This window comes from Larus michahellis, chromosome Z, assembly GCF_964199755.1.
Source record: "Larus michahellis chromosome Z, bLarMic1.1, whole genome shotgun sequence".
In the NCBI taxonomy this organism is placed as follows: Eukaryota; Metazoa; Chordata; class Aves; order Charadriiformes; family Laridae; genus Larus; species Larus michahellis.
In genome coordinates this window covers 67,653,377-67,681,118 of record NC_133930.1, presented here as the reverse complement: position 1 = coordinate 67,681,118, position 27,742 = coordinate 67,653,377, and the positions used below count along the sequence as shown (strand labels likewise).

The following is a 27,742-nucleotide window of genomic DNA, read 5'->3' as shown; positions in this document are numbered from 1 at the left end:
CCAGCGGTGCCCAGCAACAGAAAAAGGAGCAACAGGCACACGCTAGAACACAGGAGGTTTCTTCTGAACATCTGGAAACACTTTTTCACTGTGAGGGGGACCAAGGACTGGCACAGCTTGCCCAAGGAGGTGGTGCAGTCTCCATCCTTGGAGATATTCAAAAAACATCTGAACGTGGTCCTGAGCAACTGGCTTTAGCTGGTGCTACTTGAGCATGCAGGTTGGACCAGATGACCTTCAGAGGTCCCTTCCAGCCTCAACTGTTCTGTGTATTTCTGTGAAACGCTGCGAGGAGACATTATAATTAATACAGACAAGGCAACACTGACTAGCCTGTGTCTCTGCTTCTGTGACGGTGGCTTTGCATGGTGCTAAGTATGAAACCCAAATCATTATATAGCAGGTACCCATGAAAGCTGTATGCTTTCACATTTAGGTTGTCTACATTGAGCCTTTCAGCGTCTGATATGTAGAAGAAATGAACTGGAGTAAGAGCTGTCTCCCGCTTCTGGCAGCGATCAGCACAGTCTGGAGATAGGGACAGATAGGCGGGTACTCCCATGTGCTGTTTCTGATCCTGGCCCTTCTGGTGTGTTATTCTGTGGCTTCCCATAAGTCCCTTTGTCTCTGTTTCCAATTTCTGAACGGGGATAATAATGCGCTCTCATCTTGTAATGGGGATTGTGAACGAATTAATGAATGTTTGTGAAACACTTGGACAATACTGATGGGCATCCTTGAAAAAGCAGTAAAGGTACAAAGGATCTTCCATTCACTACAGGGCTTGGACAGACTAAAGTAAACAATACTAGCTAAATGCTGGATGGGGGAAAAGAAGAAAGGGGAATAGCCACATGATATTTCTGAGAAGTTCTGGTTTTGCCCTGCATGAGGTAGATATCCTTTTGTAAAACATTAGTGTATCAAAATCAGTACAAGCAAATGAATGTCCCATGCATCAGTTTTGTAACATTGTGGGTTTTGATGTAGTGAGGTTTATTTTTTAACATAGTTTCAAAAACGTAATTCAGTGTTTGTAAGGGGTTTTAGGAATCTCTGAAAGAAGCCACCAACAATGTTACAGTGTAAAATAATATTACCACTTCAATAGTTGGCACTCCTGCCATCATCTCATCCCACGCGTTTGTTAGAGCACTAATATCTGCACAACTGAGCACTAATACTGGGTCGTATCCACTGCCTGTGTCATTTAAAACAAGTAGTATTGGATAGCAGTATTGTAGGTAGCGGTGGAAGTGCAGTTGCAGTCTGTTTCTGGTTTCTCAAATGGAAAAATAATGACAGTTTCAGAAGACTACATTCTGATCACAGGGGCATGGATGTTTCTGGAGAATAATTTAGCTGTTCTTCACTAAATCTTCCAGTTTCCACCAAACTGTAACTGAAATAAAAGGTTGTTGTTTGACACTGCTTAAATTTACAGTAGTTTACACTACTTCAAAGAATTTTTACAAATAACATCATAGGCTATGTCTAGGGAATAAAGTATGAAAAATTGTCAAGTTTTTGTCCTTTCTTCATTTTAGCTTTATCAAAATATATTTGCATAGATGTTAATGGTCAAGTGTCATTGCTAATTATGAGAGAAGTTAATATTTGCAGTAAAATTGTTAAGTGCTTTTTAATAGTATTTGTTTGCTTTAAAAGTAAATACCTGCCTACATTTGACTGGATGCACAAATATATGTATACAGTCAAATTTGTGTGAATCATCAAGTAGTCTTAAATGAAAGTGGGCTGGTCTGAGTGACAAGGAGATTGAGTTCTCGTGAGTGAGTTTTTGAGTCCAAGGTTTGGGGTTTTGGCCCATGGCCACAATATGTGCAGATATATGCTCTGCCTAAGGCTGACTCATCTCCCACATGGAATTGTAGTGCTGGTTACCCGCTGGTGCCCCAGTTCCTGACCGTGAGCAAAACCCACTTTGCATCAACGGGAAGTTTCACTTCGAAATCTGGAGTATTACAGTTTGTTAAGAGTTTAGCCACTGAATGTCCTAGTGAATTTCAGTGCGCAGAGGATGGGACAGTAGAGTTGGTTGTCCAAAAGGTAAAAAAGAGGGGGGAAAAAAAAGGGTGCAGGTGGAGGACAGAATAGGAAAGTGGTTTGACCCTCGTTGCAGAGAAAACAGGCCTCCCACATGTGAGCAGGGCAGTGTGTAGACTTCACACAAATGGTGGATACACTTGACATACTGTGACCCTTGCAGGGAATGTTACTTACAGAGGAGTTTTCCCTTGAATTTCCAATTAAAGCTCACATGAAGCAAAAAATCATCATGGGACAAAATGCAGGATATATATTTTGGCAGGCAAATGTAAATGAGGCAAGTTCTAAATTTCTAACTTCAAATGCAGCATTTGAATGTTACAAACTTAAGAGAATACTGTTTGGCATTAGTCCTTTCCAGGATATTTCTAAAAGTAATTGAACAGACCACTATAGGACTACAAGGTGTTGAAATTCTAATGGATGATTATTGAATTTGGATTGAGGAACTTAAATGAGAAAATGAAAGATGCAGGGAAGTGCTTGAAAAACGCCTTTTTCTCATCCTAAAAATAATAATTAAAAAAACCCAAAACCCAATGTGACCTAACAGATGCTTTCAGCATTCAGAATATATTGAGCAAAGATACCTCATGTTACTTGGTTTATTGAAACAACAGTTATAAATGAAATGTGTTCTTCAATGAAAAAAAGCAGCTTAGGAAGATTTATGCGGATGGTATACTGATTAAATTAATTCAACATTTTTCTTGATCAGTGCCACTGCAGAAGGTGAATAAGGGTGTTGCATGGCATTAAGGAGGCAAACTAAAGCCAGGATTTGAGCACTGCGTCCCAAAACTGCACTGTCAGATGCTACAATTTAAATGAAGTGATTGTACGGAGAGCAGAAATTTATGAAAGATCATTGCCCCAGTGCTGCTGCCATTGATTCAGTGGAAAAAGGAGAGACCTCGGTTTCTGATTTTAAATGAGAGTGCAATGAGTCACATCTGCTTTATTAAAGATGTTGACACAGAATTCCCCACCTCCCCCCAAACCAATGCGTGGTTTGGAAAGGCTGAGTTCTGCTATGCTTGATTTCATCCTAATATAAGTGCTGGAGCCTGCATTAGCAGTCATAGTTGCCATAAGCCCTTTGCTGCTTTGTCTTACTCCAGGGCCAAGTATCTGGTTCTTTGTAGATGCTGTTACTAGGGTGTATTATTTTTGGATTTTTACACAAGAACTAGGCTACCAAAAGAAGGTATCTTTTTTATTTCTGTAGTTCATGAACTTGCAACAGTCCCTGCAGATGTTGAATATTCATTGCCTTTGCCAAAAGACTTTGGAAGTTGTGAATGCTTTTACGGCACAGTACTTTTCAAATTGTACCTGGAGTAAACTGTTGTTAAAGCAAAGTATTGTGCAGGTTTGTATGGATCACTTCCTTCTGAAGTTGATTTGGAATCATACGTAACCGTTAATTTCCTGAATGTTATGTTCAATTCTCCTAAAAATGCATGTCTCACAAGTCTTGCACGAGTAAAGACAAGGACAATGCGTACACTCACACACACTTTCTCACGTGGTGTTTCTTTAGTTTGGTAAAGTTTTACTTTGCTACAGAGTGGTTTTAGGTGACACATGGACTTTATACTTTCAGGCACCGTGTAGGACAGAATGGCTGAATTTTCGTTTTGCTGTGTGTTTTCCATACAGAACAAGTCATGGTTGTTATCTTGACTAATGACTTATGGTACATTATGAAGCTTGATAAGGAATGTAGAAATGCAAAGCACAACATCGTTAGTATTCAAATAGTTAATTCCTTCTTATTTGACAATGTCACTGAATAGCTGCACAAGGCTCTGCTCTTTCTTTGCTTACATTAGCAGTGTACTGATTGTGTCAAATAATTTAGGAGTCCTGTCAGCTGATCTCCCAATTGTCATTTAGTGGTTGCCTCCTGAATTAAAGAGAACGAATAAGCACTGGCTTTAATGTTGAGTGCACTGTATTTCAGTCACTTGTATTCTTTGAAATAATGAAGTGAACTGCAAATAATCTTGACATGAAATAGCACAGCATTTTATGTCTCTCTTTCAATGTTCCAAGCAACCATGACTTGATCCATATAAGTCTTTGATTCAGTCTCAAATCTAAGTTTAATGGAGGATTTACAGAAATGTTGAACAGCACTAGTATTCTTACATGATTGATGCAGTGTTCTATATATATTTTACAGTTCTGCATTATAAATTATTTGGTGTTTTAGTATTAAAAACAGATGACAACCTATAGCTTTAGTATTATGTATGCATAGAAGATGGATATATACCCATACATACTCTGTGTATCTGTGATTGCTGAATCTCTAGACTATATTAAAATGTATTATTCATTTCTGCCAACAATCATGAGTCAGTGGAAAATAATGGGCGCAATCATTTGAAAAATGCGCATTCACAAGTTACTTGTATTCATCTCAAAGTTCAGACTGCAGATGTGTAACCATTCTTTTTACTGTTCTCAGTGATGCGTGTAAGCCTCCTGAGGATTCGCATTTATGAACTTCCTGCATTGCCATTGGTATTTAAAGTAGAACAGATAGGTAACATGAAATAAAATTTATTTCTGCCATAGAATTTACTGATATGAGGTAGTTATAAAAAAAATCAAAATCAACACAGCCTGATTTTGTTAGTTCAGCTGCTGTATTTTCACTTGTAAAGTCATAAATTCAATTTGCAATGGGCTTTCCCTAGTAATTGCAAATATTGTATGTGTGTTTTCTCCAAGGAGTCACACTTTGGAGTAGAAGTGGCTTTTTTCCTAAAATTTTGCAGGAAGTAGAGGAAAAAAAAGATCAGTATCTTTTAAGCTTACTTTATTAAGCAAGTTTTTCTGGTCAGATTTCATGTTTCTAAAATGAGTAAAGAACAGAATTGTTAATTCCCGATGTTTCTGCTCAATCATAATTTTCCATGGAAAGCTATGTCATACACAATCTCCTGATCTGTATGGGAATATATTATTTTAACCTGGGTTTGGTGATAGCGTTAAATTACAGACATTCAAAACAAATGTATCTGAAGAATTCTTTGGGTAGCTCTGCTTAGGAAAATATTTTTAAAGCACAGAGGGGGTACAATGAACTAGTTACTAGCTGCGCAATTTAAACTTGAGCCTTTGTACATTCATTGCTCCAAAATATATCAATGGCAGATTTCCCACTGCTGTGCATGTGCTGTTTTATTTCCCATTGTTCCAGATTGTGCTTCTGGTCTAATTTAATCTTCTTCATAGCTTGATAGGATATGTTCAGTTATTTTTTGTTTTGTTTTAGTCCATTCATTGATATTATATCCTTTATATTTTTCACAATTTCAAAACGTAAAGGAAAAAGCCCTTTTGTAGATCTTGTTAACAGAGCTGCTTTTTACATATTGCTGAGATCTTGCAATTTCAGAGGTTGTTTTGGTTATGGGGATAGCGCAGTGTGATTAATCGTAAATTCAATCTTATTAGAACCTGCATAAGAAAATACTGCATTATCAATCCATTGCTGTAATTTTGGCTCTTGGAACAGATTGGAATCCAGATTAAGAAAAACATTTTTTTTCTTCTTTTTTTTTTAAATTTTAAAAACATGTTAGGATTGATTGCTGTGATGAGGGAGAAAGTGAAAACGATGTTTTAACTACAGGTATAGTGTAACATAATGTTCCCTAAGTGTATTTTAGATCTCCAACTGCAACATGAAAAATGCAAGTTTCACCAGGACCAACAGACACAAAAAATATTTTCCTGTAAATGCAGTGGTTTAAACCAAACAGGTTGCTTGAAAAATTACAGCACTTACAAAATCATTAAAAAATATTTGCAGATTACAATTTTTTTAGACATGGGCCTCCATCCAGGGTGGCAACATAATAAATAACCTGCTTTGAGGGAGATTGGTTCCATAAAATTAAGAAAGTGAAAAAATCAACAGTGCTGTGTTTACATCACCATAATTCTGCAGAGTGAAGGAAGTGATTCTCTTTCTTGCTTTGAAAACTAAATTTAGTGCATATTAAGAAAGAGAGAGTAATCTTTTTTTTTCTTTGCATCCCCTACTCACACCCCGTGGAGTACTCGAAGGAGCCCTGTCCTGGCTGAGAGAGGTGGTGGTTTGGAGCCAGCACAGCTGATGCCAGAACCGTTAGGTCATTCATTGGTGAAAGCAGGAGAATAATCAGTGCTTGCTCTTTTCTAGACTGAAAAGGAGCTTTTCACATTTCTGAACTGGAAAGTGCGCATATGTCATGACATCGGGGGGCTAAAGTATCTTCCCCGGAGTTCAGTTTTGGAGACTGGCTGATTTGGCAGCTCTGGTTTTCAGGTGGGTATGTGAATCACAGTTACCTTAACAGCAAATCGTGTCTCGTTGTTCAGTGTAAATGTGAATTTTAGGTTCTGCAGTGTATTAGCCAGAATGTCATATTCTGTAGAATTGTTTGTTATATGCACTGTTGGTTTCCATGTATACACAAGTACATAACAGTGTGTTTTCTGTTCTAGTGAGACTGCCAGGTGATTCTGAAAGATCTTACTTAGATCTGACTTAGATCCACTTTCCTTAGCTTGGAAATAACTGCTTAAAAGGCCCTGCTACATTTTTAGAGAATTCGTACAAGCCTTAACTAACTTGCAGGCAAATGGAAAGTTGAGTTATCTTGCAGGGAAGAATGTGGCTTCGTAAGTATTTTGTGGATGGGCTCTTTGAGTCCCTCAGTCAGTCAGAGGAGAGATTGTTGTCCTTGCCACTTATGGTTCTACAGATGTGCCTAATCTCTTGTCTAAACTCTCCCATAAGCCACTTAGTAGTTTCTTTGTGTGACTTTCCAGCACTTCTTATGGCTCTGCATGCGTTTCTGTAAATCCACAAAGAACGGTACTGCTACAAAACTCAGTTGCTTATCTGCGCTTGTGGCTGTGTTGGATCTTTGAATGTTTGAACAGCTGAAGTAGGTGAAATTTTTCATAAATGGTCAGAACTTTGAGAACGCAGCTGTGAGGGTTGGAGACTCTGTTGGATCTAGGCTTTCAGGCAGATTCAGAATTCACTTACCCCTGTTAGTCTGCCTTCTCTAAGCTCAGTATCGTTCTTAAGGCAGTAAGGTTGCAAAATTTATATGTCTGAATATATGCCTGTTATATGTCTGTTCAGTGCAGTATCTGTACTGTAGTTCACATAAGGTTTTACTATGATAGTGCAACTGCTCACAGAGAAGAACTGATGGTGATGACATAAGGGACGCTCATATTTTACGTGAGCCTGAATCACCAGTTCACAGAGGACTCTGACAGCTGCAGACAGTGCGTTCTTCTCTTTGCCCAGCCAGGGTTCTTCTGCACTTGTAAGACATCATTTCTCATCTCCTAAGAGTATTTGTGAGAGTTACAACTGACTTTTGAGTAGCAGGAATATACTTTGTGGAAGATGGATTTGCTAGATAACAAGCAACCTAAGATCATATTCATCAGTAGCAGCTAAGTGCTGAACTGACGTTGCAATCCAGAGTTCCTTTTCAGACTATACAGCTATGATAAAGATCAGTGAATCATCTGTGTAACTGAAACACCATATGAACATCCTGGACCACATAAGGTTCCCAACTTTGACAGTACTCCACAATGCAAATTCTGGGATTGGCAATGCTTTCTTCTGTGCAGTAGGATATATGAACCAGGAAATCCTTGTTCCTCCCTGCTCACCAGATGTAATGCCCCTTTACCTTGCAACAAGTGAATGGAAAAGACTGGAGCTCGTTTAAAAGGAATAATCTCTTAAACAGTTGCAACTGGCGCTGATTTGTTCTGAGGAGTATTAAAGCTGTCTTCTCTTCCTGGAACTGGGGCAGATCCTACCTGGAGTGTTGTTGCTTGTTTCAGTGTGCATGCGTGTGGGAAAAAGAGGCAGTAAAAGAAATATTCCTTTGTTGGAAAAATGGAATAACAGTCTTAAAACACTGCCTAGCCAACTGCATTTATTCCCAGTAAAGTGACTACACTTGTACCTTGGTCACATGCCAAGACTGATGATGTGCTTTATAGATGCAGAAAATTATGTTAATAAAACTACAAATTATAGTGCTACTATCCACAAGCACAAGCTTTCCTATGACAATATTGTTTACTTCAAAACTAAACATTATAACATTGATGCTAAATTACTTGCACAGATTTTAAACCAAATCTAGCCAATCAGTGTTTCTGCTTACTTGTCAGTTGCGGATAACTAAATATTTGCTTGTGAAGCTAAGCTGCTGTCTGCCAAATGTTCTCAGGTTTTTTTTTTTCCTCAGTAAATAGATGTATTCCCAGTTTCTAATTTTATTCTTTTACACCCTCTTAGAACTAGGAGTAGAAATGTTGGTTGTTATAATTTTTAGTGAAAAAAAACAGAGATTGTGGTATTTGGCCATACATTCTTTCAGTAATCCCTGTCAACAGATTGTACTAAATGTAGCAGCTGTTCCTGGAGGGCCCAATAGTCATTACAAGAGGAGAGTTCAAGAGTGCAGTACGGGCTATCTCGGTGGAGCTGGAGGAGTTGGGGGGACTAGAAATGAAGATGATAGCTCAATGGTGAGAGCAGTCCTCTTTGTATGATAAGCAGCTCAGGCATACAGTTTCTGTATCTTAAATTACAGTCCCTTTCAGAGGTCATCCTAAGAGATATGGTTGCATAATTTCACTTGTGAAGGCTAGCGGCTGGGAATCAGAATTGGATATTAGTTAATAGTTACCAGAGACCAGAACCATCTGTTTTGGCATGCTTTCTTGTTGCCTTGAACAGAAATGTAGTTGGTGTGGAGCAAAAACGAAGCTACTGCTGAGTAAAAAACTTAGTTACAAATCAGTCCATACATAAGCGTATCTGTCTTGTCCCATTCTGGTTTATCACCAGGCCCTATCTTATCATCTTAGCTATTAAACTTATTAGTTCTCACTGTCTAGCTCATGACATGGTTTGATAGCTTTATGAATGACTTCTTGTTCAGTGAAGTTTGAGTGGAATATATAAAAAGAAAATAAACTGTGTTCCTAACAGTCTCGAGAGGCTCATCCTTGTTAATATTTTTGTTTTTCCATTACCTTTGAAACTTTGACATCATTGCCCCAATTTTTCACTCATTTGAGGCTGATTTTTGAGTCATTCAGTTTCTTCATGTGCTTGAACACGAGGCACTAGACTGTTTCTCTCAGCTGCAAACGTTTCCTGTTATCCAGCTCTGATTTTTCCTACTGTTGTCACCTGTGTCCATGTATTCTGGTCTTTTTCCAGACAGCAAGGCTGCTTTTTGGCTCCTTCATTTCCTTTCCATGTGTCCTTAATTAACAGTGACACCCACAGAAGTAGCTAGAGTCCTTTAGGCAGAGCACTTAAAATCTTGGGCTTTAAGAGAGTCACATATAATGGAGCAGGGGAGACTGAATAGTTGTCTGGAGAGTAGAGTCCTGGATGGAAAGTAACAGAAGTGCAAATGAAAAGTTTTCTGTTTGTTTTAGTAATTTATAGTATGGAGTCAAACCCAAGAGATAGATTTAAACTTTAGCGGTAGGACATCTGTGGTCTAGTTTCCAACGGCAGTAGCAAGTCATTGTGGCCAACTGACATCCAAAAAGTTAAAAATACTGGTGCAGTATTTATGCATGTGGTAAAGGAAGGCACAGTGGTTTAAAAACTAATCTTACCATCTGTGATACTTCAACATGGAGGGCATTGGTTACAAATTTCTGTATGTTCATTAAAGGTCTAATTTCTTTCCTTTCTCCTGCATTTTCTGCAGCTGTTTCTACCAATACCGAAGTAAATGCAAGAGTAAAATACTGGTGAGTCAGAATGGAGGAGTTCTGAATTTGCTTTTTGCAAATGTAGTAAATTATACAGGGCAGAAGTGCACCCACCTCCCTTTCCTTATCCGTGCTGTCTTTTAAACACATAATTTAAACTTGCAGAGATTGTAAAAGTCAGTATTGCTCCAGTGAGTGGAAGACAATGAGGCATGCCTGTTCATCTGTCTGGTAAACAATTCTGGAAAAAATAGCAGTTGAGAGAGGAGATGATGCATGCTTTCAGAGACAACATATACAGTAGTTCTGGCTGAGTTCTGACTGCTACTGGTTCTGGTTTTAGTAAAAATAGATAATTACAGTAGGTGACACTGCATTAAAGAGCTCTTCAGGAGGACTAATTGCTAGGTGTCTGATTTGGAATATGAAAGAACTGTATTTAGAATATAAAGTTCAAGATATTTTTTCCATTTGTCTCTGGTTGCATTCAAAGTGTTTCCATGTCTAGTGTGATCTCGTTTTCTTTAACTGCATTGCCTTGTTTGATCCAAGAGGATGAAAACTCAGAAAAGAAGTAGTGAAGAAAAAATAGCTGAGGGAATCATGCTGTCCGTTTTAGATTGTAAAGAGTGATGTACATTTTTCAAGCCGTGAAGTTTTTAAAATTTTCATCACTGATAGTGTTCCTGATCCAGAAATTTGTGACTTTTATATGTCCCTAATGGCTTATAGATATTTAGCTGAATAACAATTAGTAGGGGAGCTGTGTTGATCTGTTTGTGTTCTTTTTGACGTATCAGTCAATAGTAATAAAAAACCTGTAAGATCAATTTCAAAACCTCTTAGCAGCCACATAAAAAATAACAACTGCATTGATTTTTCTGATAATTGTCCTGGAAGAATGGTGGGAGCATAATAGTATGAACGTAATGAAATGCATTTATCAATAGACTTATGTGTTGGATATACTGCATTAGAAGCCTACAGAAAGATGCTGTCAGTGCGGCGTCTAGATGTAAACTTTCATGGTCTCTTTGACAGATTGATGAAAGTGCAGAAATCATGAAAACAGGAGGGAAAACAAATATTGCAGACTACCTGTATCAAAAGGCAGACATATGAAAGAAAATGCAAAATTAATGTCCTCTTCATTAAGCTAGTAAGTTCCTTAAAAGGACGTGAAACATAGTCTGTCATACATATGTTCTAGATTTTATAGAAGAGACTTTGTGAGAAATATTTTCAGACCCTGCTGGGATATAGTCAGGATTATGGCAATTTCCCATAAGAACATGTGTTTACCAGCTCCAGCTTCCTTTTGAAACACTGTAAAGAATTGCTTTCATTAATAAGTTGGGGTTTTTTTCTGTTTGAACAGGCAGAACAAACAGGATATCTTGGTCATAATGAGCAGCATAATGAAATGATAACTACATCCTAATTGCAGCTTGTTTATATCATGATTATGCAAACAATTATTTCGATAGGTATTTCTGTTTCTACACACCCTAAAAAGTCTTTAAGCAGTTTTGTCTCTTTTTTGTTCTTTTCTCTGTTAAATACTTCAATATATAAGAAGGACACTAAAATGAAAAAGCATTGAAACCATGCCAACCTGTATATAAAATGCAAAATTAGTCTTCATCTCTGCCTTGCGTTTCGTTTTCAATGTTGGATATCCGATGTCACTAGCATTAGGATAGCCAATGATTGAAATGTAAACTTCCTTTTATTTAGTTTCACACAAATTTGTAAGCTAGCAAAGTAATAGAAAATAAATGCATAGAGAAAGAAGTCATTGTTAGCGTAACAGCCACCAATACCGGTCCATACATCTCTTCAGAGATCTGCTTGGAAGAATCCCACGGGTTACAGCCCTGGAAAGGAGAGGAGTCTGAAAGCACTTGTTGATATACAAGGATCACCTCTGAGCTCAAGAAAAGTCCATCCCAACAAGCACGAAATCAAACAAAGGTGTCAGGAGCCAGTCCTGCTTGGTGCATGGATGAGCCAGGAGCTCCTGACTGAACTCAGACATGAAATGCACAAGAAGTGGAAAAAGGATCAGGTGACCCAGGAGCAGTATAGAATTGTTGTCTAATCTTGCATGGATAGGGTTAAGAAAGCCAAGGCTGACCTGGAGTGGAGTCTGACAAAGGATAGGGTAACAGGAAATGCTTCTACAAGTACATAAACAGTGAAAGGAAAACTAGGGAAAACATGAACCTGCTGCTGAATGGGGCAGGGGAACTGGTGACAAAGGACACAGGAAAGGCCAATGTACTCAAAGTCCTGTGTCAGTCTTTACAGGTATGACAGGCTACAGGAATCCTAGGCACCTGAGGTCAGAGGGATGGTCTGGATCAAGGGAGGAGGAGGACGAGGTGGTGGAGAAGGTTAGGGAGCACTTAATCTAGACACACATAAGTCCATGGGGCCTGATAGGCTGCACCCGTGAGTGCTGAGTGAGATGGCTAATGTCACTGTGTGACCGCTCTCAATTATCTTTGAAAGGTCATGGTGATTGAAGGCCAGAGGAGACCAAATATCACTCCTGTCTTCAAGAAGGACAAGAAGGAAAACCTGGGAAAAAACACACTGATCAGCCTCACCTCAATCTCTAGGAAGGTGATGGAGGGAATCTTCCTGTGAGGCACTTCCAAACACATGAAGGGCAAGAACGCAAGCGAGAGTAGTCAGCATTGATTTATGAATAGGAAACACCGCATAACTAACCTGACAGTGTTCTACAATTAGGTGACTAGCTTGGTGGATGATGGGAGGGCAATGAATGTTTTTTACTGAGACTTTGACACTGTGTCCCATAACATCCTTATAGACAAGCTGACAAAGGTTGGGTGAAATAAGTGGACAGGGAGGTGGATTCAAAACTATCTGATTGGCTGGGCTCAGAGGGTTTTAATCAGCAACACAAGGTCTAGTTGGTGGTGAGTCACTCATTGCCTACCCCAGTGGTCAGTACTGGTGCCAGTACTACTTAAAATCTTCATGTTAGCAGTTAAACAGACCTGAACAGTGGGACAGAGTGCAGTATCATTAAGTTTGCAGATACAAGACTGGGAGGAGTTGTGATGCCATTCAAGGGACCTGAACAGGCTGATGGACCGGCCAGAGAGGAATCACACAAAGTTGAACTAAGGGAAATGCAAAGTTCTGCATCTGCAGACAAATAACCCCATGGACCAGTACATGCTGGGGGCCAACTGGTTGGAAACGAGCTCTGCAGAGAAGGACCTGGGTGTCCTTGTGGACACCAAGCTGACCATGAGCCAGAAATATGGCCCTGTGTCAAAGACAGCCAACAGCCTTCTGGGCTGTTTTAGGCAGAGTCTTGCCAGCAAGTCAAGGGAAGTGATTCTTCCTCTCTCTTCAGCCCTGATGAGGCCACACCTGGAGTACTGGGTCCAGTTCTAGGCTCCCCAGCACAAGACTTACTGGAGCAAGTCCAGAGCAAAGATGCAAAGATCATTAAGGGATGTGAGCCTCTTTCATATGAACAGAGGCTGAGAGAGCTAGGATTGTTGAGCCTGGAGAAAAGAAGCTTCAGGAGAATCTTACTCATCTGTATAAATACCTGATGTGAAGCAATGAAGAAGAGGGAACAAGGCTCATCTCCATGATGCCCAGTGACAAGACAAGAGCAGTGGGCACAAAGCGAAATATATCTGAAGACAAGAAAACACTTTTTTACTGTGAGGCTGGTCAAACACTGGTAGAGGTTGCCCAGAGATATTGTGGAGTCTCCATCTTTGGAGATAGTCAGAATCCAACTCGACACAGTCCTGGGCTAAACCTGCTCTCGTTCACCCTTCATGAGCAGGGCTGTTGGACTAAATGATCTCAGCCTAAGACATTCTGTGCTTTAACCTCTACGAGTTATTTCTTTGGATATATAAAGATGCTAAAAATATCCGTGTTCATTTTTTTCAATTTTTCCTTTGAGAAAATGGGGTTTCCTTTGAGAAAATGAATTTTTGTTTGATTTTTGATTGAGGAAAAAAAAAAAACTGATTTTTGTTGATGGAAAAATGTTTTTTAAATTCATTTTTTGCCGTTGGAATTTTGGCTTGTAAGTGCACTGTTTGCCTCAAGCGTCCATTTTTTTGAAAACAGTGGAACATTTCATATGAGAAAATCAAGTATATTTTTTGTGGAAGATGCTGATCTTTTTTGTGAGTGGAAAAAGTGTCCCTTTCATACCTGAATGATAAGAATATCACACTTTAAGTAGCTTGCTTATTTTGTGACTATTTCATGTACCACTAGATCACTGGTTTTTTTAAATTTCCAAGTAGATAATTTTAAATAGACATTAGAGCTTCTCCTGTAGCAGAGATTGGAGAACTATTGCTCTCTACATTAAGCAGAAACCCTTTGTCATTTTAGAGTCACGCTGTCACAAAATGTTTAGTGAGAAGACTGAACAAATTCATTTTGAGAATGAGCCGTAACTGAAAATAACATGAAGTTAAATACATATTCATAGAAGAGTTTAAAGGAAGAAGCAGAAGCCCGTTACCATTTAAAGACCCTTTTTAAACAAGTGAAGGGAGCAGCCGTCATGCCCAAATAGGGTCAGCAGCTGGCAGGAAGTTCTACACCACAGCTTAGGTAAGTGGGATGAAAGTAGCAGTGGAAATAAGTAGAACTACAGGATATTTTCCACACTTGACTAGTTTAATGCCCTTTAACAAAAAATGGCTGAGAGGAATGAACAGTGCATTGTTTCATTTTATCTTCCCTAGAGGTAAAATCTCTTTTTTATATGGAAAATTATTAAATAAGGAATGACCTTATTGAAATTAATGGTTAAAGTTACTTTGTGGTCCCTGTGTGCAAGAAGTATGACAACATGTCACAGTGGAGAGGAAACGATGCTGCTGCAGTGCATTCAGTCACTAGATACTGTACCTCTGTGTGCGTTACCTCAGCTAAAGCCCTGCGTTTCTTACTAGCACAAGTTGGCAAGTGGATAAGTGGCAGAGCCAGACCAGGTTCCACTTCTAATGCGAAAGTTAAGATGTTAGAAGTTGGAGTAGATCCCACCACCTGCTTTTCTTACAGTGTGGCTGCGGATTGCATCCAAGGCAGCAACTGTATGTTCCGCTCCAAGTGTGCACAGAGCGTACGGTACAGCTACGATTCTACTCTGGCCTCTGTTGTCACTAGATCATTACAAACAGTGGCATTACAGAAGTAGGTTGTGGTATGGGAACACCATGTATTCTTGCTGTGTGTTCTAGTGAGGTTTCTGTCTGGCCTTTCCTGCCATTTACGCATCTACGTACATATGTCATTTACAGAGGAGTTGTTTGATCTGGTTTTGATCTGCATGTTGGTGAGTCTTAAAGCCTGTAGAAAGAGTCAACTGGTGTGAAATAACTGAAACAGTTGCCATATAAGCTAGAGTACAATGGAGTAAGCATATTAATTTTGCATGACTGTAGGGTATTTCATGTAAAGAGCAAATAGCCTTGTAGTAGTTCAAAGGGAATAAAACCATAAATTAATCAAATACAGCCAATGAAATATCTCTTTTTCAACAGATCAATTGAGCTTTTATTTGTTTTGATCCTGTCATTAAAGTTAAGCAGTCAATGCATTAGCTTTTGTACAGTGCTTGAATCATGTATGCTGTTTCACTTCTAAAATAGCAGCTATTAATTCCAACTCCAAAGATTTCTCCTTCAAGGCTGATTCAGACAAACAAGTTTATTTTTCTAGGCCTCATTCCAGAATGCTCAAGTGCATATATTCTGGCTGAATGCTTGCAGTCCAGTTTTCTTTATGCTTGAATCTTGAAGGAAATATAAAACCGTGGGGTGGAAAGGATGGTTTTATTATGAGAAATCTGGGGTGGTTTGCAGTGACCAGATGTCTTTCAAGTTGTGTTACATTAAAAACAGTTAGTCAGATGACTCAGTAGCCTGAATATTGATTTCTTTTTCTTAGGTTGCTGTTTTCTTTTGGGAATGAAGTAGTAGAATCCCTCTCTTTTAATATTAAATGTAATGGTTATTCATGGGAGCACTAAATGGAGTAGTATTTAGAAAAGCAAGAAGGAAGTACTTCCTAACAGCCAAATAGACACTCCTTACCTCAAAGTGGGTTACATCTTAGTCACACAGATATTAACGGCAAAGCTTGCTTGTACTTTGCTGGAGCTCGGATGTCAACCTTGGAGTAACACTTCCCTTTTGCAGTGAGGGAAGTGATACTATGTAAGTGATTCTATGATTCTGTGATGCTAAGTTATGTGAAGTACTATTCGGTGTGCTAAAAAGAACAAAACCCAACAAGCATGGGGAACTGTGTCTTAATAAGCATACTTCATCTTCATTCTGTGCATCCTGACATACATCATAGAATCATAGAATCGTTTAGGTTAGAAAAGACCCTTGAGACCACTGAGTCCAACTGTTAACGTAGCACTGCCAAGTCTGTCACTAAACCATGTCCCTCAGCACCACATCTGCACATCTTTTATATACCTCCAGGGATAGTGGCTCAACCACTTCCCTGGGCAGTCTGTTCTCAATGCTTGGGAACCATTTCAGTTAAGAAATTTTTCCTAATATCCAATCTAAACCTCCCCTGGCCTAACTTGAGCCTGTTTCCTCTTGTCCTATCACTTGTTACTTGACAGAAGAGACCAACCCCCAGGTTGGTACAACCTCCTTTCAGGTAGTTGTAGAGAGGGATAAGGTCTCTACAACTCAGCCTCCTTTTCTCCAGACTAAACAACCCCAGTTCCCTCAGCCGCTCCTCATAGGACTTCTGCTCTAGAACCCTCACCAGCTTCATTGTCCTTCTCTGGACATGTTCCAGCACCTCAATGTCTTTCTTGTAGTGAGGGGCACAAAACTGAACACAGTATTCCAGGTGTGGCCTCACCAGTACTACTAACAGACTACATAGTGTCAGTCATTGTAATTGTTAAAAATACTTGATGTTAAAATGCCTCCAGTTGTGACAAATTTTCTATGCAATTGACAGGGGCAGAAGATAGAGTACACCATAGGGTATTACCTACCTCCACATGCTTCTTTGAAATCATAGAATCGTAGAATAGTTTGGGTTGGAAGGAACCTTTAAAGGTCTCTAGTCCAGCCCCCCTCCAATGAGCAGGGACACCTTCAACTCGATTAGGTTGCTCAGAGACCCATCCAGCCTGACTTTGAGTCTTTCCAGGGATGGTGCATCTACCTCCTCTCTGGGCAGCCTGTCCCAGTGTTTCACCACACTCATCGTAAGAAATGTCTTCCTTATATCTAGTCTAAATCTACCCTCCTTTAGTTTAAAACCCTACCCCTTGTCCTGTCACAACAGGTGCTACTAAAAAGCCTGTCCCCATATTTCTTATCAGCCCACTTTAAGTATTGAAAGGCTGCAATAAAGTCTCCCCAGAGCCTTCTCCAGCCCGAACAACCCCAACTGTCCCAGCCTGTTCTCATAGGAGAGGTGCTCCAGCCTCTGATCATCTTTGGGCCCTCCTCTGGGCGTGCTCCAGCAGGTCCATGTCTTTCCTGTGCTGAGGACTCCAGAGCTGTACGCAGTACTCCGGGTGGGGTCTCACCAGAGCAGAGTAGGGGGGCAGAATCCCCTCCCCTGACCTGCTGGCCGCGCATCTTTTGGTGCAGCCCAGGGTATGGTTGGCCTTTGGGGCTGTGAGCACACATGTCAGCTCATCTCCCTTAAGACTCCATAGGATTACTTTCTATCCAAGCAATAGGGATGAATATGTGATCTTGAGGTCTAGATACGTGACTAGGAGAAGTTCGATTAATTTGGCCAGAAACAAATACATTTATTCTTATCTAAAAATAGTGCTGAATGTGCATTGGCTTCATTGGGAACGGAACTGGGCTTAGTATTTGTGCCTCTTCACGATTGTGGGTGGATTGTTTCTGCATGTCTCGAATGCAGAGTTTTTCTGAAGTTAGATTTTAAAAATATCATTTTTTGGTCTTGGAAAATCATTGTGTTTTGCTGCATTCCTTCTTCCTGTCCTATCAATGTAGCTTGTGCGTTGATGGTACTTGCGTGGTGATTAAAAGCAGTGCTTTTATTTTGACTTGCTTTAGAAGTATCATACTATTATGAATTGCTGCTGTGAACTTTTAAACTCAGGAAAACTTCTGAATAAATACGATAAGGGATAAGGTAATCCTGGTCTCAGAATTCATTCCTTCACTGAAATAAATCACATAATTTTTCAGCCTCACTGTTAACCTCTCTTCTTTTTTTTTATAATAAATTGTTATTTAAAATTTATCTTTACTGTTTAAAATTTCCTCTACTCCTATTGAGCCTTCCCTTTATATTTTTATATTTTAAATTTGACTGGACAGGTAATTTCCTTTGCATGACATATTTTTCTTGGCTTACTACAAACTAGTACAAGAGAGGTGCTCAGTAAGTAATAGATGATCCAGACACTGAGCATGGCAAGTAATAGAAAAAAAATGTTATTTCAAGTAATTAGAAAAAACACTTTGGGAGCCCTAGAAGGTAACAAAAATTGGTTGTACAGCGCACTTCAGACTGCATTATAATATCACAAACCCTTATATGACTTAAAAGTGTCAACATAGTCCAACCATATGTCAGGTTGTCATTTGAATGCAAGAAGCTGAAGTGGTATGCTTGAAAAGCAAATGAACCTCCATTTGAACTGCAGTGTCGCACCTTACATTCTCACAGTCATGTGCTTGAATATTTATTGATTATATCCAAGTAATCTCCACCTTAGAGATAATGAAGAGAATGTAAATATGGATGAGAAGCTGGGGTCTTCTAAGAGCGCAGGCATGTATAGTATTGAATTTAAAGTATTGCTCACGACTAGATGATCATTGTAGGTCCCTTCCAACTGAAATATAATGTCCTCCTCTCCTCTCCTCTCCTCTCCTCCTCCTCCTCCTCTCCTCTCCCCTCCCTTCCCCTCCTCTCCTTAAAAAGATGAAACTGCAAGCTTTCAGACTCTTTCATGCTTTCTCCTTTTGTTCTGCATTTATCACCTGCGGAGGTGTCATCTGTATTTGGTGAATAAAGATTTTCAGTTGTCCTGGGGATCTCCTGCAAAGCTTCAAATATGACCTCTTCCAGAGTCCGTTGTAGTATATTCGCATCATGTCTTTTATTTAATTGGATTACTTTTGTACCACGGAGCTCTGTTAATAGACAAGGACACAGGCTATGCAAAAAGCCAGACAAATGTAGAGTCACTACACAATACCTGTCTCAAAGAGCACATAGTCTTTAATTTGAGACAACACACAGCTAGGCACCAGGGAGCATAAGAAGCAATAAGAGGTGTGATAGCTGAAGGGGTGGTGGTGTTAGCCCAGACTAGCTTTGCTAGGACACAGTGGCCAAGGTTTCTTGCCTTCATTCTGTAGTCCTAATTATGGCAGTGCTCCTGAACATACTATACTGCTTTCCTTATACTCTGTAGTAAATAGGGTTACAAGGTCAAATTAATTTTGGGTAGAATTTCACGGTTACAGTAGACTGTGAGGATGGAGAAACTGAATTCAAAGTTCTGGATATTTCCTGACAGATGATGTGCCTTCCTGAACTGTGGATTTTAATCGGGTGCTGGACTTTTCACTGCAGGCTAAATAGATTTAACATAATGTAACATTCTGTTTGTTTGAAAGTGAAGAAACTTGGGTTTATGCTCATGGTATTTCTTAATGTTAGGGAATAAAATTTAGACGCTTACCAGCTTTCAAGCAGTACTTGAAACACATACTGTGTGCTTAAATTAAAGATGTAAAGTCTTTCCTTTCTGCCCATGAATCTCCTTCATCGTGAGCTACTATAGCCTCTGATGCTTAGGAGAGGGCAATATGTTTATTTTGTTGTCTTAGACCTGTAATTGTAAAATGTAACCTTATCCCCTAATTAAAAAGCAACCATCAAGGCATTCTGACATTTAAAGCCTCAATCTTTAATATTAACTGTACTTAGGGAAGCAGCCTTTTGCCAACCACTGTAGAAGTATTTACATCTGATTTACTTTATATTTGATTGAAAGTTTAAGTAAATCCCCAAATATTTTGGTATAGTAGTTCTGAGATGTGGAAAATAAAATCCCATGTGGCATTTAGCAGGATTTCTTAGAGTTACAACTGAAGTAGACGTTTAATTGACAGCAGATCTTTTTATTGTTATTTGTTCTTGTTATTTATGTATCCATAAATAATTAAAATGATGCATTCTCAACTAGTTGTTTTGTTTTGGCTCAATAAAGGACATTTCCCCTGTGCTCCCTCTTGGATTTAGTCTTTCACATCCAGCACTGAGACTGGTTTTAGCTGAGGTACTGGGTCAGATTCCTTTTGAAGCTACCGAATTCACTATAACCTTGTTGCAAAGGGGTCACTACAAATCAGTTATGCTTTTTTATTCCATAGTTTTGCATTGAGCAAAGAGAACAAGAAACCAAACCAGATGCTTGCTTACTTTCTGCCTGCCGTACCAGTCCCTTCATTCACTGAGTTAGCTGACAGACAGCAAATGCTCACCTGTATGGCCTTGTTCTTGCCTGACCTGCATTACTATGGATGAGGCGATGGCCATTGGCTTCACAATACAAAGTCCGTGGCCAGACTGGCTTTTAAAGTATTCCCACCATTCCCACATCGAGTCTTCATCATCCTCAAAAGGCCCATGAGCCCCTAGGGATTGTTGTTGCTGTGACTCTTTTTTGGGGCTGTGGTGAGACAAATCCAAGGCTTGATGTACCTTAAAAAAGAAATCTGTGAACTGTGTAAGCATTTCACCTGCAGATAATGCATGCCATCAGTCTAGAGTGGAGTTCTAGTGTTTGCAGAAATTGATGGATTTGTTCCCTGTATCTAATACTTCGTTGCTTTTTTTATTATTACTTTACTGGGAATTGCTCTTTTACCCCTTTTTTTTCTTATTCACCGAATTGTATTGAATGTTTCTCAGTAAAAGGATTTGAGTTCAGACAACTAGTTTTAACTGAGAAGGACAACAGCAGAAGAGATCTATTTGCTGTTTTTTGAAAAGAAGAAAGATGATTTTTTTTTTCTTGATTTTACAACCTAATCACTGATTAGTATCTGTTGCAGTGCAACATAGGCGATATGTTATTTTACCAGTACTACTATTACCACATTTCTGTGTGGTAATTTTTAGCTGAATGATTTCTCCTCGTGGAACTGTTTCATGAAACTATAAAAAACACTTTTTCTTGAGTACATATGGGTGATTTTTATGTGGTTTTCTTCTGTTAGCTGTGAATTCTGAGAGCAGACAGGATTTCTTTTACCTGTATAAAATGTATATGTGTGTGCAAGTGTCTCTCTGCAAGCCAAATTGCCAGACAAGAAATGTCCTATTTTGGGTTAAAATTTTGTGGAATATTTAATGACTAGCTTCCAAAATACAGTTAGGAAAGTTGATTGGATGAATATCAGACATTTCTGCTGGCAGGCAAGAGACAGTCATCTCTATTGCTTTGGTGATGCTGGAAATACATTATTCATCTCATGTCATTCATTGCTGGCAGTTGCAGTTTTGTTTGCAATTATTTTTACCTTGAATTTGACCAGTTGTGCTTATGATTTGCTTGTGAATGCCATTCAGATTGTTTATACTTCTGGTGATATGCTGGATTCAGCCATTGCAAAGGTCTCAAAATAGTCTGAGTACTATCCTTACCATATGGTTTACATTATACATGGTGTAGTGCTACTAGGTTAAATTGTGTAAAAAAAGTGTCTGTCTTGAATAAGACTCCAAGTATAGCCATGGGAAATCTTATTTGGTCATAGTATTTGCTGTCCAGTTTTACCTCATCAAGAAAAAAATTAAAATATTACAGCTAAGAATGCATGGGTCTCTTGCCCTTTCTCTACGTATAACTGAACACTATCTCCAGAAAGATAAGTTTTCTATAGAGAAAATGTGTTTGTTTTGGTTACCAGCTTTCTCTTCAGCCTTTGTGTTTTTCCTAGTCTTTATGTTTTGGAAAGACAGCAGATAACATTTTGGGGAAGTAATGTTGCAAGACTGTGGACTGGCATGACGAGTTTTGTACATCTCTAGGTGAAATTTAGTCTTTTCATCAGCCATGGATGGATGCAGCATTTTTTTGCCTCAATGGCGTCTTGCAACTCAGAACTAAAAAGTAAGTTTGAAAGGTTAAGATATTTTTGATCTAAAATCTTGACATTGTGTGGTAACCAGGAATAGTAGTTCTTTTATTAAAGCTATGGAGGTGGTTTGGTTTTTTTTCTTCCCTGAATAAGTAATTTTTAATTGCAAAATAAAAAATTTAGATCACTTCTCAATTCTGGCTAATTATGTGGCATGTTTAGAGTAGCTTTATTTATCTCTCCTGTTGTTTTTTAAACATACTGAGTGGGGTTTTTTTTAAATCCATTTAATTCCAGTGAAGAACTGAAACTCAGTGAAGCTTTGCTTGTTTTTAGGCTATTTGTATGTGATACAGTCCATATATGTCTTTAACCTTTAAAGTTTTCTGTTTTAATTATCATTCTTACTTCATACATATATTACCTTATGGAATGATACTGGGTGGATTCTACAATCCTGTAATTTGTGTAGGACAGTACATGTACAGTTGGCATTTATCTTGCCTCTAAAACTGACATCATAATTTGGTTTGAGCTGGTATCAATAGTCACAGTGATAAACTGACAGCTAGTCTTTACCTCTGTCAAGGGACACTGTGAGGGGCTGACCTTGGCTGGCTGTCAGATGCCCACCAGCTGCTCTGTCATTCCCCCTCCTGAACATGACAAGGGGAGAAAATAAGATTAAAAAGTTCAGGGGCTGAGATCAGGACAGGGAGGTTGCTCATTAGTTACTGTCGCAGGCAGACCAGACTCAGCTTGGGGAAAATTAATTTAATTTATTGCCAATTCAAAATAGAGTAGGATAGTGAGAAACAAACACAAAACCTAAAACACTTTGACCCAACCCCTCGCTTCCCAGGTTCAAGTTCATTCCTTTGTTCCTCTACATCCTCCTCCCTGAGCGTTGCAGGGGGACAGGGAAGAGGGGTTGTGTTCGGTTCATCACACATTGTCTCTGCTGTTCCTTCCTCCTCACACTCTTCCCCTGCTCCGGTGTGGGTCCTTTCCATGGAGTGCAGTCCTTCAGGAACAGACTGCTGCAGTGTGGGTCCCCCACGGTGTCACTAGTCCTACCAGCAAACCTGCTCCAGCGTGGGCTCTTCTCTTCATGGGGCCACAAGTCTTGCCAGGAACCTGCTCCAGCATGGGCTTCGCATGTGGTCACAGCCTTCTTTGGGCACCCACCTACTCTGGTGTGGGGTCCTCCATGGGCTGCTGGTGGATGTCTGTTCCACCGTGGACCCCCATGGACTGCAGGGGTCAGCCTGCCTCACCATGGTCTTCAACATGGACTGCAGGGGAATCTCTGCTCCGGTACCTGAAGCACCTCCTCCCCCTCCTTCTTCACCAACCTTGATGTCTGTAGAGTTGTTTCTCTCACATATTATCCCTCCTGCCTCTCTGCTGCTGTTGCATAGTAGTTTTTCCCCCTTCTTAAATATGCCCCAGAGGCACTACCACCATCGCTGATGGGCTTGGCCTTGGCCAGCAGCAGGTCTGTCTTGGAGCTGGCTGGCATTGGCTCTGTTGGACATGGGGGAAGCTTCTGGCATCTTCTTACAGAAGCCACCCCTGTAATTCCTCCTTGCTACCAAAACCTTGCCATGTAAACCCAACGCAGGGACAGTGCACTTTTACGCAAGTAACCTGTAATGTTACGCAAATGCAATGTTAAAGCATAAACCTTAAAAAATATACTGAAATTCTACGTTTCTGTTAAGAAAGCAAAATCTCAAATGTGGAAAAGAATCTGGAGACTTGAATGTGTCACGCCTTTTCACAACAGCTGGTTACTTTCATTGCAAGGATTTTGTCTGATTTTAGTGGTTCCCTCTAAGAATAAACTTAGCATTTGGGAATTGTGCAAAATTAACAGCTTCTCATTAGTTTTACATTATAGCCACTCCTCTTTCCTCATATCAAGTTGGACTGAGGGCTTTACACCTTTTTGCCTTTTTGTAGCCATCTCCTTTCCCACGGTAAGAGCAAACAATAGGTAGCTGAGGTTGTTCTTACACACTGCCTTCCTCCCCAGGAGTTCCTTCTCATATTGCAAGGAGCAGAAATATCCTAATACATTAAAGGAAACCCATGCTTTTTTTTTTTCTCTTTTTTTTTGCTTTTTCATTTAAAGATAAAATGATGCTGAATAGTCCTTTACCTTCAGTAACTTGGTGAGAAATAAAAATTTGATTTTTCAGCGTAAAACTGTAGATTTGCCTCTTGGTTCTTCTTCTAATAGCTTTTCACAAACAGGTGTCTTAAGATTAGCTTTGTGCTTAGGTGGGTTGTTATGAAGGAGGCTAACGACTGAGACTTTGTTTGCCAATAAGTATAACACCTGCAGAAAAGCATTTTCTTCAAAACCCCTTATCCTAGGAGATTCTTAACTGCATATGAATGTTTCACACAATGATTTTATTTAGACCTACACAGCTGACTTCATTATTCATAAACATATTTCTTGGCAGTTATCATGTGAATAAATTGGGGTTGTATTATTTTTTTTTCTTCAGGCATTTCCTTTTGTTATGTACAAATACTAGAAGGATTTAGTTTCCTTCCATAATAATACTTAACGCTTATGTAGTGCCTCACATTATTAAAAATGCGTTACACTTTCATCTTCCTTTAAAATAGCTTATTTCTCCACTCCTACTTCTGTTGTACTTGTCTGTAGTGATAATGCATACCTTCATTCTAGTTAGGATTAAGAAAGTAAGAGGATTTTACTGTCTTTATTCATTTGATTGTTTAAGCTCTAATTTATTCAGAATTACATATTGACTTTCCCAGCCAAATTTCTTGCTTTGCAAGTGAGTTTTCTCTTCTTTTTACTTTGTTGTGAGGAAATGGTTAGGGGCCCTGATAATCAATGTGCATTGATATAATTCTGGTTTTGTCTTGGTTACTGTTTTTGCAGGCTGAGCAGAGATAAATCATCTGTCTATAAAGCACTGACTGCAATTGTGTGTTAGTCTGCGTGTAAGTGGAGATAAGGTGTGATAGGATTTTGTTTTCTGTGCACAGCATGATTCTCAGTTCTTTTCTGCCTTCTTGAGCTGAGGAAAACTATAGTAACACAAGTTGCTGTGTTCAGGCCAGCAGAGTAATAGCATCCTTAAGAGAAGATATGTCATTAACATAGCTTTGGTTGAAGGGTCATGAGGGTGCTCAACAGCTTAAGTCTTTACACCTATTTTGAACTTCTGAAAGGTCTGAGTGATGCTGAATCAGGTAATTTTGACTTCCAGTTCAAGTACCGCTTACCTATCCTCCCTAAAAATTGAAATGGCTTCTTCATGATATGTAGAGATGGCAAATCATATTTAGCTTCTAGGATTAAGTTATGAAAGACTTTACTGTACAAGGCAAATGTTTTCAGTAATCTAGCAACTATATTAAACCATTTCTGCGTGGTTTTGACTCTGTAGTAGACAATCCATTTTTCTTTTCTTAATTAGGTCTTTATTACTGCGCTGACTCACCCAAAATGTCCATAGGAGAATAATGGAAGCCCCTGAATACCTTGATTTGGATGAAATAGATTTTAGTGATGATATATCGGTAAGTACGAGTCTTATTTTATTTGTTCAAGTTGAGACAATCTGAGGTATCTCAATCTTTATATAGCAAACAACACTACTGTTAGAAGCCATGCTCCTGTTTACTTTATATATAGAAATGTTTAAATAGGTTGAATCTAGAATAAAATAAGGTGTTTTATAATGGAAGACTCTAGTAAGCTCAGAAGGAAAAATTGATTCCTCTCCTTCAGCTAGTAAAAATGACTTGCAAATCAAATTAATAAATATGTTTTATTTCTGGATTGCTTATCTACTCTGTTGTCTTGAATTAGTTATATGCGCTCTAATGCTAGCCTTAAACATCAAAATAAGTTTAGGGTTTTTTTAATTGAATGTATTTCAGTTGTAAAAAAAGTCCTGCCTCTCACCTCTGAATTTCTCCTTTTTCATGTAAGTTGTTGCTCTGCCCTTTCCACCGGTATCCCTCTCCAAACACAGATTTTATCAGTAGGTGCGATGCAGCTGCCTGTGATAAGGTGGAGTACGGAAAGAGGCAGAAAGAATTCCAGGGGTTCATAGACGTCACTGATCCTTATTGTCACAACTAAGCCAACTGCAGCTGTAATTGCAAATAAAAATGCTGTTCATCTACATCGTTAGTGGTTCTTACAGGAAGCAGTGATACAGTATATTCTATTACTCATAATAATACTCCTACTGCCAGTGTTTCTGCTTTTTGTGTAACAGAGTTGCTAGTTTGCTGAATGTCTGATTAACAACAGACTCAAATACATAAATTAAATCCACTATAAAAAAGCCTTTTAATTCAATTTTCAGATCAAAGAAAGTGTGCCACTGTCTCCTTCCATGCTTTTCATAATTCTATAGTTTTATTTCTGGTTTTGGGGTGGGGTTTTTTGGGTTTTTTGTTTTTTTTTTACAAAGGACATGGTTTTCTCCTTAGCGTTTGGGACTCTTGATTCATTTTAAAACATTCCAGATGCTTTATTTGCAGACAGATTCCTTCTGGAGAGGATTTTTTTTTACCTATTGTAATGTTGAATTTTTATTAAGGAGGAATATGGCAAATGCCCAAAATATTACAAGACAATGAGCCAATCTTGAGCGAATACCTTATTCTGGGCAACTTTCTTTTTATTACTGTTATATGCTAGATCATGTCCTGGTATCTGTTTCTATACTCAGTTTTGTAAAACTGTAAAACATAATAGATGTAACCTCTCCGTGTGTCTCCCATTGTGGCTGTTGCTGCATACTGGTGGGTTAGGTTACTCACTTTTCCGCTGAACAGCTCCGGCTGCCTGTTTTAATAGGCTGTTCTTTCATTGGATGCTGAATCTTGAATAAAAAATCAACACAAATTATAGAAGTAGCAGTTTTACTCTCTGCTTTAACAGGTAAGAGAACAAAGGATTTGTTGCCAGAATCCAGATTAACAAGAGAATTCATGTCTATTCTAGTGCTTTACTCATATCTCACCGTATACAATTTAGAGATACCTGACCTTCACATTTTACCATTAGCCTGCTGTGTAAGGAGCAGCTGCACAGCATCAGTGTTAGCAATTTATATTGTTCCTGTTAGCCCTCTGGTTCTAATCCAGTGCAGAAAAGTACTGACTAAAAATAATGGCAGCAGGAAGGCTGTTAAAATGATGCACTTATAAATGTACCTCAGTTGGAAAGCCACTGTGTTTAGTCCAGACCCTTGTAGACCATTTCAGCCAAAACAACCAAAATGTAATAGGCCTAAAAAATAGACAGGAATTTCTTTTAAAAGGCAAAAAGATATGTAAGTTTTTATTTCATTTTTTCAATTTGTGTTGCATTTGCACATAAGAAAATGGAACTGTACATTTCTCCAACAGCATAGACTCATAGAATGGGTTTGGTTGGAAAGGGATCTTTAAAGGTCATTTAGTTCCAACCCTCCTGCCCTAGGCAGGTACATCTTTCACTAGATCAGGTTGCTCAAAACCCCATTGTGTGATGGGTTGACCTTGCCTGGCCACCAGGTGCCCACCAAGCTGCTCTATCACTCCCACTTAATCAACATGATGGGGAGAAAAATACAACAAAAAGCTCATGGGTCAAGATAAAGACAGGGAGATCACTCACCAGTTACTGTCATGGTCAAAAAAAGACTCAATTTGGGAATATTAATTTAATTTATTGCCAGTGA

At 39.1% G+C, this 27,742-nt stretch overlaps 1 protein-coding gene across 3 annotated transcripts in view; it reads left to right on the top strand.

Moving 5' to 3' along the window:
• The window catches only part of SNCAIP (synuclein alpha interacting protein), a 90,081-nt gene that overhangs the window by 11,051 nt on the left and 51,288 nt on the right, over nucleotides 1-27,742 (top strand). For 2 of the 3 annotated variants that reach the window (XM_074570443.1, XM_074570442.1), the window contains exons 2-3: nucleotides 6,272-6,397; nucleotides 25,478-25,580. In XM_074570443.1, the coding sequence (XP_074426544.1) occupies nucleotides 25,524-25,580 (57 nt within the window). In that variant the 5' untranslated portion in view covers nucleotides 6,272-6,397; nucleotides 25,478-25,523. The remainder of the gene's footprint in view (nucleotides 1-6,271; nucleotides 6,398-25,477; nucleotides 25,581-27,742) is intronic. The other variant, XM_074570441.1, reaches the window with a different exon arrangement.